This window comes from Morone saxatilis, unplaced genomic scaffold, assembly GCF_004916995.1.
Source record: "Morone saxatilis isolate NCDOM2014 unplaced genomic scaffold, NCSU_SB_2.0 Contig15, whole genome shotgun sequence".
NCBI classification, from domain to species: Eukaryota; Metazoa; Chordata; class Actinopteri; family Moronidae; genus Morone; species Morone saxatilis.
The window spans coordinates 25,832,082-25,842,840 of record NW_023339707.1 but is presented as its reverse complement, the minus strand read 5'-3'; the positions used below and the strand labels follow the sequence as shown (position 1 = coordinate 25,842,840).

The 10,759-nt window shown below is 41.1% G+C and overlaps 1 protein-coding gene across 1 annotated transcript in view; it reads left to right on the top strand.

Moving 5' to 3' along the window:
• Nucleotides 1–9,025: 9,025 nt before the first annotated feature.
• LOC118325038 (suppressor of tumorigenicity 14 protein homolog) overlaps nucleotides 9,026–10,759 on the top strand; it is a gene marked incomplete in the record, with an annotated part of 13,005 nt that continues 11,271 nt past the window's right edge. The window contains 1 exon segment of the mRNA XM_035657597.1: nucleotides 9,026–9,403. Within this exon segment, the coding sequence (XP_035513490.1) occupies nucleotides 9,362–9,403 (42 nt within the window).

Genomic DNA, 10,759 nt, shown 5'->3' with positions numbered 1-10,759 from the left:
GTTTAAGACATATTACTGGGAGGGGTAACTGACTCTCCAAGGGAGGCGTTGTATAGTTTAATGACCACAGGCAGGAATGATTTCATTCAATGAGCATATTTTCAAGATGTAACTGCCTCTACAGGGGATTTCTGGTCATATTTCTTGGCTGCAGGGGTTAAAAAGTAAAATTGTGTATATTTAAAAGTCTTTAACCCAGATTCTGCTATAAAAGCAATGGAATTATTATTTAGGTTAGCAGAAAGACTGATGGTAGAAACCCGAGAGAACAGCGGAACACAAGCTCGCACAAAAAGGGGACAAGGCTTTGTTTTACTTTTTAAATCCCAAATTAAAAACTAAACGTCCTCTTTTAATACTGTACGTCATCGGCCACACGTGACTTCACCTGCGAGTGTTTCGGTGAAGCGTTTCCTCAGCCAATCAGAAGCAAGAGTGTGAGTGAGTAACACGCAGACAGGAGACAAGACGTACATACTGTAACATATTTTGTATCATAAACTTTCACCTGCATCTTCCAATCAAATCCTCAAACCAAAAAAAGAAAAAGAAAAAAAAGATAAGAGATGAAAGTCGTCGGGTATCTGACTGGCGTTTCTCCGTGCATGAGCCTCGTACAGTAGAAGTAGCACTACTGATCATAGGAATTTATCAACCATATCAAAGAATAAAAAAGCTAGAAAAAAAACACAACACAATGGGGAAAGAAATCTCATCATCCGTTCTTTTGCATGACGACTGTTTTTTTTCTCTCCTATCAGTCATTGGTTTGTTTTTCTCATCCTCCCTCTCTTCCCCTGTCCCAAAACTTTTCAAGACGAGTGTTTGCACCACCGAGAAGTTAGATTACCAAGAAGAAATAAAACAGAGTATATAAATGAGTTCAAAAATAAAAATCATTCAGGCATGTTCCTCGCCAGAATGCAAAGAGTGTATGTGTGTGTGAACGGGCAGGTGTTTGTTTGTATGAGTGTGTGTGTGTGTTTGTATGATGAGCAGTCACAAATATGCATGGATACCGTTATAGGTATTTTATCTGTTTTCTCCGGCAGTTTAAAGACAGACGAGTGAGAGAGGAGACTGAACCGGCCGTCTGTTCACCGGACGGATATTTTCCTCTGATTTTAAACTCTTTGTCACTTTTATTGTCAAAAAAAGGTCTTAATGTCTTCACTTTGTTGTGTAGCTGTGGCTCCCAGCCAGCCTCTGCTCTCCAATAAATCATCATCATTTAACTGCAGAATTATTGGAATGATGATGATGTGTAATAGATTTAAATATCATATCATTTAACAACTTTGTTTTTAAATTAGCTTTTTCCAGGGCTTTCAACCACTTTTCACAGTCTTCACTGATGAAAAGATTTTGCTCAGATACGGTTAAAAGCTCCAGAAAAAGATGGGCCTTGAGTTAGCATTATTACTGACTTTAAACAATTAGTTTATAAGCTAACATTATTGATTATGTTGCCGCTATGTACTCATTTAAATTTGAAACTATTAAAACTGTTAAAACATAAATTGCCCAATTTTGGCCTTCCGTACACAGTTTTCACAGCATCAGTCAGCAGTTTTAGCTGAATTAGTTTAAACATTTTGCAATGTTCTGGGTAATGAACCTGGTCTTTAAAGTGTGTTTTTTAAAATTGCTGCATTATACAGGAAATTAGTTTGAAAATAGGTTTTTAGTACTTATTTTTGTAATTTATTTGACTTTTTTCTTTATCTGATGAGAAAAGTGATGTTAAACTGTGAGATTAAACGTTAACTGATCCTACGGAGGCTTGGTGGCTGGGAGCCGTAGCTCTAGTGCACTTTACTGAGATCTACTGTTGAGTCATTTAATCCGTCGTAGGTATTGATATTTATTTCTGCAGCTGTCGCTCTGATGTCAACAAACAGGAAACATCTGAAGAATATTTCTGAACGACAACAAATCTTAATTTTCACATTTTCATGGATCTAATGTTCCCTGGATTGATGAGTTAATTGTTTAATGAAAATTTAAAAGCTAGTTAATTGTAGCTAATTGACTAATGTGATTGATCTATATTCCAAATTATAATTGATTATCTTCGCGTCATGTCACTAATCATTTTTTTGGGGGGGTTTACTTTCAGGATTTTTGTGAATACGGATATGGATTGGCAACTGGAAATCAATGTGAGTAGCACATCAGATAATGACGCTAAGATATTATTAATCATAATTCAGAGTATTGATCAGTCCAGTCATATTTTTAAATGTTATTTGACAAAAGTGAAAGAAACATTTAGCATTTAACTAATTTAGATGTCGCCTGTATGTCACAGCCTCAGACGGAGATTTAAAGAGCAACTTAACACCAGACTTTATTTTTAAGCTTTTAATTAAAGATTGGTTGTGGTCCCAGTCTAGAGACACATGAGATACCCAACTTATTTAACCAGTGATCCCCTAAATCGAAGCAATATCTACTGGTGGCCCTCTCAATATGTCCAACCTCTCTGGTTGCACATATCTACCAGTTGTCACCAGTCAAACCAAAGACTGTTATTCACAGCAAATAACAAAGTTTAGAGCATATTCTAAATATAACGAATATTGTTGTGTATCAATTTTTTTCTTTTTAAATTCCTATCCAACTGATCATTTCCATTAGATTTCTTTCTTAAGAGCATAAAACCAGAGTTATGTGAGCTTTTGAATATGTGAAACAGGCGTTTTCCAGCTAATACTTGGTGTCAAGTTGCTCAGAAATTGTCCAACAGCTGTTTTTAAGAGTAGGTTTTTCATCTGAAGTGTCTGTCTTGTTTGTTCTTCGAATTAATTCAAACCAACAAACTACATTTATTATCAGACAAACAATGAAAGCACATCGGTTTAATGCCGGGGAGACAAACGGGAGGAAATAAATAACCAGTTGAGATGATGACCAGCACTTCAGATGCCTCTGAGTTCAACAGTTCTTCGTCCAGTGAACTGATGGACCAAGTCTCAGAGAGAGAGAGAGAGAAGTGGTGAATGAAAGGAGGAGAAAACAGCATTAAAGCACAGAGGTGTATATTCCATTCCACTAATAAAGACAAGAGAAACCAGAACATGCTGTGCTTCGTTTTTTGTTCTGAACTCATCCAGTCACTTGTATTCTGCCAGTTGTCAGGATTGTGGTAGGTAACAACTTCCAAACCTGCAGAATAAATACATCCAGTATGCGGAAACTAATGGAGCAGCAACATCTAATGACAAGAATGTGGATTACAAGACAGTCAATCTCAAAGTGGAGCAGGGGACTGAGGGAGGTGAAACACTGAGAGCTTTGAGTGTTGTGTTTCCTCGTTATACCTGTGTCTGGATTGAGTATTCCAAGTGGAAATACACTTTTGTCCACTCAAAGTATGAAGCTAGGGGCTACATAAAGTGCTGCTTCTGACTGTAATAACTATGTTGATGGTGTGTGTGTATTACTTTAATATTAATGTATGTTATATCTTACATTACATTTATTTAGCTGGCACATTTATCCAAAGCGACTTACTGTTGAGTGCACTCAGCTGTGTGGATACAACCAAGAATTTCACGAATCATAAAAGTACATTGACATCAAACACGCTGAAATGCTTCAACTGCTTCAACTGCTACATTTAGAAAGGATTAGATGAAGAAAGCATTTTTCTATCTGTTTTATGTTTTTGGGATGTAGGGGGCATTTTTTATTTGACAGGACGGCTCAAGATAGACGAGACGGGGGTAGAGAGAGAGAGAGGATGACACGCAGCAAAGGGCCACAGGCTGGACTTGAACCCAAGGATTTTCGTTTAATCCAGGGGAAAGGAGAGTAACAACAAAGAATAAACTCAGGATAAAAGAAACATGGAAAACAGAATTGTATGTGCAAACAAAATGTACTTTTATTAACAATATAAATTAAAATACATACAAACAAGAGCTCAAAGTCCCAACTAAAAACTACTAGAAAGCGACATTACTAACTTAACTGTAAACACAAGGCTGTTAATTAAACAGAATGTTAGTGATCACGCTCTCTCCACAGAGGGAGTAATGTCAGTAAAACACCACCTTAGTTAGAAACAACTAACACACACAGCTCTAAGCTGCCATCTCGCCCACCAGCCCTGTCTGCTTGTTGGCAGGTCGGTCAAAATGAGCAATCGACTGCCGGTGGGTGGGACCATTCACTCTACAGCACGGAGGGGAGGGTGGTACCTGGAACAGGGCAGAGGCAAGCAAAACACCATCTACTCGCTATACTTGTGGTACTCGGATGGATTTCAGAGAGCTTTGAAACACGTGGGAATTATTGGTATCGGAGTCTCAAAAACGTTTCGATTGACTTCTTGTTGGGTTTTCATCTGTGTTTATGGAATGGGAGACTGTTTGACGTTTGCTTTACAATGAAACTGAATAAGGATAGTTACCCTGCAAGACAAGATAACATCAGAGGCAACGAGATAATCATTGCAAGACGAAACACTCTTCTCGGGGAAGAGTTTTTATCTTTTTTATACTCATGAATGTCCCTGGTTAAAGCCCTACATAACTGATTAATGTTTCCTACAGTTAACTGTCTTTTATGGAGTGACATGTTACATCAATACAACCTGGTTTCAATCGAGGTTGATTGAGAAAGAGCCTGGTTGTCACCAGTCCTGGTTTGGAACATGATCTTTTGGCCCTAATATACTGGTAATATAATGTGGTAAAGCACATTTCATTCTGTTTTTAAGATAGAGAAGATTCCTATGTGGCCTTTATTTACATAAGCTGGCTGTAACAGGCTTACAGTCAGTTCTGGATGATTTTCCATATTGCTTGGGATCTTCTGTATGTCCAGTTCTGTCCTCCAAGTGTTTTGAAAGAGATACTTTTGACTTCTCCCTTTGCTGATTGTCTTATATTTTTATTAACCAGTTTCAATGCAGAGTTTGTCTTTTTCTCCAAGTTCAGCTGAGATTACGTGAAACCAGTCCTTTGTTTTTGATCTATGCAATAAGATAAGAAAACTTTATTTGTCACATATGGGAATTGCAGTTTGCAAGAAAGAGGTCGAATAAAAAATAACAAGAGCCAAAGATACTTATAAGATAAATAATGAAATGAAGGCATGAGCAGATATGGGGCCCGGTGTTGCAGTTGAATAGGGATGCAGGAGTTTGTTTTTGCCATTGGTCACAAGGGTAATGGGTAAGTGCAACAACACGGCACGGCCACAGCAAGAAAAGCTAACAGAGGAAGACGGGGAAAAAGAAAATCCTGCAGCACGCATCACCCCCGCGACAGAAGGATCTCTTCCCAGACAATGGAGAGCTTTAAAACAGCACTGAAGCATTTGCAAAAGTTCTAAAACAGCCAGCATTACGCACCGTCATTGTGATTCTGCTACATGTCTTGTTTGACAAGAACTTCTATTGCACTGCAAGAACCAGCGCTCGGAGCTGCTGTTTATACATGTACCTGCAGCTTTTTAATAATTTCTTAAATCTGGATCGGACTGCGCTTTCGACAGCCTTGAATACACATGGGGCGTATCGTAAAGAACTTATTGTTGATGTTATATGGTATCCATTATCAAAGCAGTTTTCTTGGATCCCTGTGGGTTTATGTGGTATAATCGATGGAGCTGGTATGTTTGCTGTGGGAAAAACCCAGACTTGAACTAACAGGCCACAGTAGTAGCCTGCAAAGACAAGACAAATGCACAGACAGAGGACATATCATTGCTGAGCTGAAAAATCATCTAGGTGAGTTTTATTTTTTCATTTTATTCTTTATTTTTATTATTTGTGAATCTGATTGTCTTGTGAAAGGCATGTAAATAACCTGTTATTGTTGGATTTTAAGATGTTTCTTATTGATCTCCCGTGGGGAAATATAAAGTTTTCTACAGTTAGATCTGTTTTTTTAGATGGAATGTTACTCAAGAAACTGGTTTCCCAAATCAGTGGATTGAGAAAAAGCTGGTTGTACCGTTTGTTTGACGAAACATGACTTTTTATACTCCTAATATACTTTTTTTATCAACATGTTGGGAGGTGAGCACGCCGATTCTGGGAGAAATCCATTATGAAGAATTATTGTTCATACATAAAAACGGATTGATCTGAATCAGAATCAACTTTTATGGCAGGTAAGTGTGCACATACAGGAATTTGACTCGCTTTACGTTGCTGCTCAAACGTGACAAACACAGACTAACAGTTTAAATAAACAGAAGAAGTTCAACAAAAAAAAGAATAGACTAATTGAAGTGAAGATGCTGAAAAAGGATGCTGAAATAAATATTTTAGAGAAGAAAGAAGGGCATACGCGCATCATGAACTGCTAGATGCTTATGGTACCAAGCATTAGTACTGAAAATGCTGATAATACAAGATACTATACATAATATACACCTGTTTTGATGCTTGTTTGTTCAGTTTTTTGGCTGCTTCTTCTAGTCTGTGTCACAACTGCACTGGCCTTATGTCGCCAAATTCCATGGAAGAACATGCTGCACTGCTGGCTATTTTTAAAAAATCAACATTGTTCAAGAAAAAACTTGATCTTAATCGATTTTACCGATTAATTTTGGAAAGAAGGAGCAGATCTGGTGAGAACAAGCTGAGAAGCTGCAAAACAAAGGCTGCAAAGAAACGCCCCGCACCCGATCAACCTATGTGACTAACGAAGAGTGGGCAAATCTGTTTGTGACGTTGGTTGGAGAGTTCTTAATTGATAGAAATCTCCCTGGTGCGAGGAGAAGCGGACGCGGGAGGAACCCTCTGTCTTGCGCGCCGACAGGCGAGACCGTGGGGTCTTGCCGGACCGTACAGGCCGAGTACCTCGTCTTCTTCCGAAGGCCGAACCTCTTCTCGACCCAGGGCGAGGACCTCTGTTTTCATCGGACAAGGGCCGAACCTCTTGCGAGCCGGGGAGAGCGAGCCGATCTTAGTTGTCCGGCCACAGGCCGAACCCGGCTTGCTTCCCGGGCCGTGATACGAGGCGAGAACGCGTCTGCTGTGCCGACCCATGCGAAGCCTCTTGCGTTCGGATCCGACAGCGGTACCTGTTCTGGCGGGACCACAGCCAGCGCCCTTCTTTCGATGCTGACCGACTAGGTCGACCTCTTCTTCCGGCCACAGGGCGAGACACTCTGTTTCCGGACACAGGTCCGAAGGGCGCACCTCTTCATGCGGGGACGACAGCAGAGTCCCTTCTGCGGACCACGAGTCCGAGCCCCTCGCATCTGGGGACCAGGCGGAGCCGGGTCGTCTACGGAAGCGCGGGCGAGGAGTGCCTCTTGTTCGGAGCGGCGAGGCCGACGGTCGGCTCGCGGAGCGACGAGCGGAGCGTCTTGCAGGTCCGGACCGGGAGACAGGGGCGAAGCGTCTATGCGACAGCGAGCGCGAGAGCGTCTTTGTCTGTCGGACAACAGGGCCGGAGGACCTCTTGCTGCCCGGACCACAGGCGCACCGCGGTTCTTCCGGACGAAGCAGGTCGAGAGCCTCGTCGTCGCGCAGCGACGGCTCGCGGCACAGGGCGAGCTCTTCTCGGACCACAGGCGGGACCCGTCTCTTTCCGACACGGAAGGCGAGACCTCTTCGGCGGGACCACGGGCCGAACTTTGCGGTGGGCCGACGCGGACGAGGGCGAGACGTGCCGTGTCGTCCGAGCACAGGGGGTCGAGACCGTCTTCTTGCCGGGAGACCGACAGCGAGACCCGTCTTGATGCCCCGGGAGAGAAGCAGGCAGGCTACGCGGTCTCCGATGCTGGACCGGGGACGGGCCGAACTTTCTTCTGGGACCACGGAGGCGACCGGTCGTTATGCCGGACGCAGCGGCGGAACCCGGTCTTTCTTCCGAGACCCGGCGGCGAGTGCCTTTGTTCTTCCAGACCACTAATTAAACTTCATCTTCCATGTTCTTATCAGATAGACGTGTATCTCAAATAAGAAAATTATTTTGATAGAAGAAAGTGATAATCAATTGCTTTGATGATATACAGAAATCATGTTTCCTCCTTCTTTCTATTGTATTGGACACCTCTATATTATGATATTTCTTATTTATGAATGTTGGTAAAACCAGTGATTGGTGGATTTGAGCAAATATTCTGTTGAATATGACAGAGAAAAGTTTCCTGGATATTTTTGGAATTTTTATACAATGCTGTTATTTTTGTTTTTTAAAAACATAAATACTAATTTTTTGACAAATTCGGATGCTTTGGCCCTCTAGTTTAAGGGCGAACAGTCTTACAAAGCTGATTCATAGCCAGATAAAAAAAAAAAAAAAAAAAAAAAAAAGAATATGGTAAAAAAAAAAAAAAAATAGAAAACAAAAAACAGCATATAATATAGATCATTAATGAACAAGTGTAGATCTGATGTATTATTTATATATGACCATCAATCATGGCACATATAGAAGTTTATCCTTTGAAAAAACAATAAATGAAAATTATGAAAAAACCAAACACTGTATGATGTACGCAGCATGATGATACACTACAAAAAACAAACAATACAAAAAGTAAAAGAAGCAAAAAGTTACCAAAAAACAGTAATCTTAATAATGAATATAATACAACTTTTTTTAGAGAGAAATCAGAAGAATATCACTAGAAAGCCAGAAATATTTGTTTGATTGAAACAATGTTTAAATTAATTTTTCTATTCAATTTTAAATTTGAACTATGAATTAAAACACAGAATACGTCATCAACTTAATGTATGCATAGGCTATAACCCTTATATTATATATATAGTTATATATATATAATAATTCAGGGATTTTTCAAAAGTATTTTTATACTTCAATTGATTTTTAGTTAATTCATTTATAAGATTGGCCTATTTATTAAATGAACATGAGTTAATTATAGTGTGGGCACTCTACAGACTCCATACTTTACTCCAGCACTTCACTATAAACTTTATGTTTATTCTCTGTTGTTATTACAGCTGCGGAGGGTTTCAGCCGCGCAGTGAATCATGGGAGATCAGGTGTGACCATCCTCCTCTCGTTCCACTCTGCGGTCTCTTTGATCTCTGCTGTCGCCAGTTTCCTCGTTCTTCTCCTTCTTGTTGTCGCCAGATCCTCCTCCGTCCTCCAGAACCGAGCTCCTGCGGCCAGAACCCGTCCGACCCGGATCCCACCGCGACCCGACAACAGTACCGGTACCAGACCCCCGGAGTTTAAAAAAACGACTTTAATCTCGCTTTTTGTCGCTACCTGCCGCCGCTCACCTGTCGCCGCTCACCTGTCGCCGCCATCATGATGTCAGCGGGGCGGTAATGGCAGCAGAGCGCGAGACTCACCGGGAGACAGCGCGAGACGAACCGAGGACGGAATAAGAGACAAAAAGGGGGACCTGAAGCGACATGGATTTACTGGACTCAGGACAGAAGTTCAGTCCCAGACAGGTGAGTCCTCTACCTGGAACGGTGACCCGGCGGTGACGTCACAGCCCCTACAGGTTTCACCTGAGATTAAAAACCGAAACTATTAAAGATAAATGTGATTAAAGTATCAATAACCATAATGTACAGGTCAGTCTGCACTGGGTTCAATGGTTCTGGGTTCTGTTGGATTACAGTGGAGTAAATATTAATCGATTCTATTTACAGGACACTTACTGAGTTTGACTTCTTTAACCAATTCATGTAAAGTGAATCGATTGATCGATTGGTTCAAGCTGTAACATCTTCATGTGTAATGGACGGAGGTTTCTGTGTTCAGCCTCTGTGGAGATTTCTTTTACATCAAACTGAGGTGGTATAAAGAAACAATCTGTTACACAAACACACACACAATTATAAACTAGAAACATAAAGATGATCAGTGTGTCTCTTCCTCCTACAAAAATAAAAGCCCTGTACAGTAAAATGATTTTAACTGGAAACTGAGGACGGTTTCAAAATAAAAGTCTTAACAGGAAACTAAAGATACATTTATTTCTCTCTCTCTCTCTCTCTCCATGCACACCAAGGCACATTCAGAGGCACTTTACAGGCTGACAGATGAAGCAGAAACAGTAAAAGCACCATCAGTAAGAAAACACAGCAAAATGAAACCGGTGGAACAATAAAACAGAGACAAAGGTTTTAAAGGATGGCAGTGAGGGGGAGAGTCTGAGGAGCTGGGGGGAGGGAGGGACTTCCAGAGGGAGGGGACAGCGATGGCCCTGTCCTCCCCAGGGTCCGGTGCTCGGAGCGGGTGAGAGGGTGAGAGGATGAGAGGGTGAGGAGGTTGCTGGTGCTGGAGGTCAGTGAGGTTGTTGAGGGCGTTTCATACAAAGAGGAGAATTTAGCACAAAACAACACATTTAAATATTATAGAGCAAATATCTGATGGATAAATCAAACAAAGTGATGGTGAAAATAATGAACAGCGACAGGAATCAATAGTTTTAAAAGTACAGTGTATAATTCCTGCCACTAGGGGGCGTCTCACAGGTGTGTCTTTGAGCAGCTGTAGAAATAGAAATGTGTCGGAGCTGCTTTAACCTTTTGTAACAGGGTGTGTGTGTTTAACACTGCTGCAGGGTGCAGGACACAACATGCTGACAGGCGATACACAAGTATCAGTATATTCAGTACATTCCTAACAGCTACACCCTGCTTCACCTGTCACAGCTGATTGTTCACACAGAGAGCAGCCTGGGTAATAACCTCACTGCAATCATACTGATCAGAATACACTATCTTTATTGATTATTGATCAGTATACACTGTATCTTTATTGATTATTGATCAGAATACACTATCTTTATTGATTAT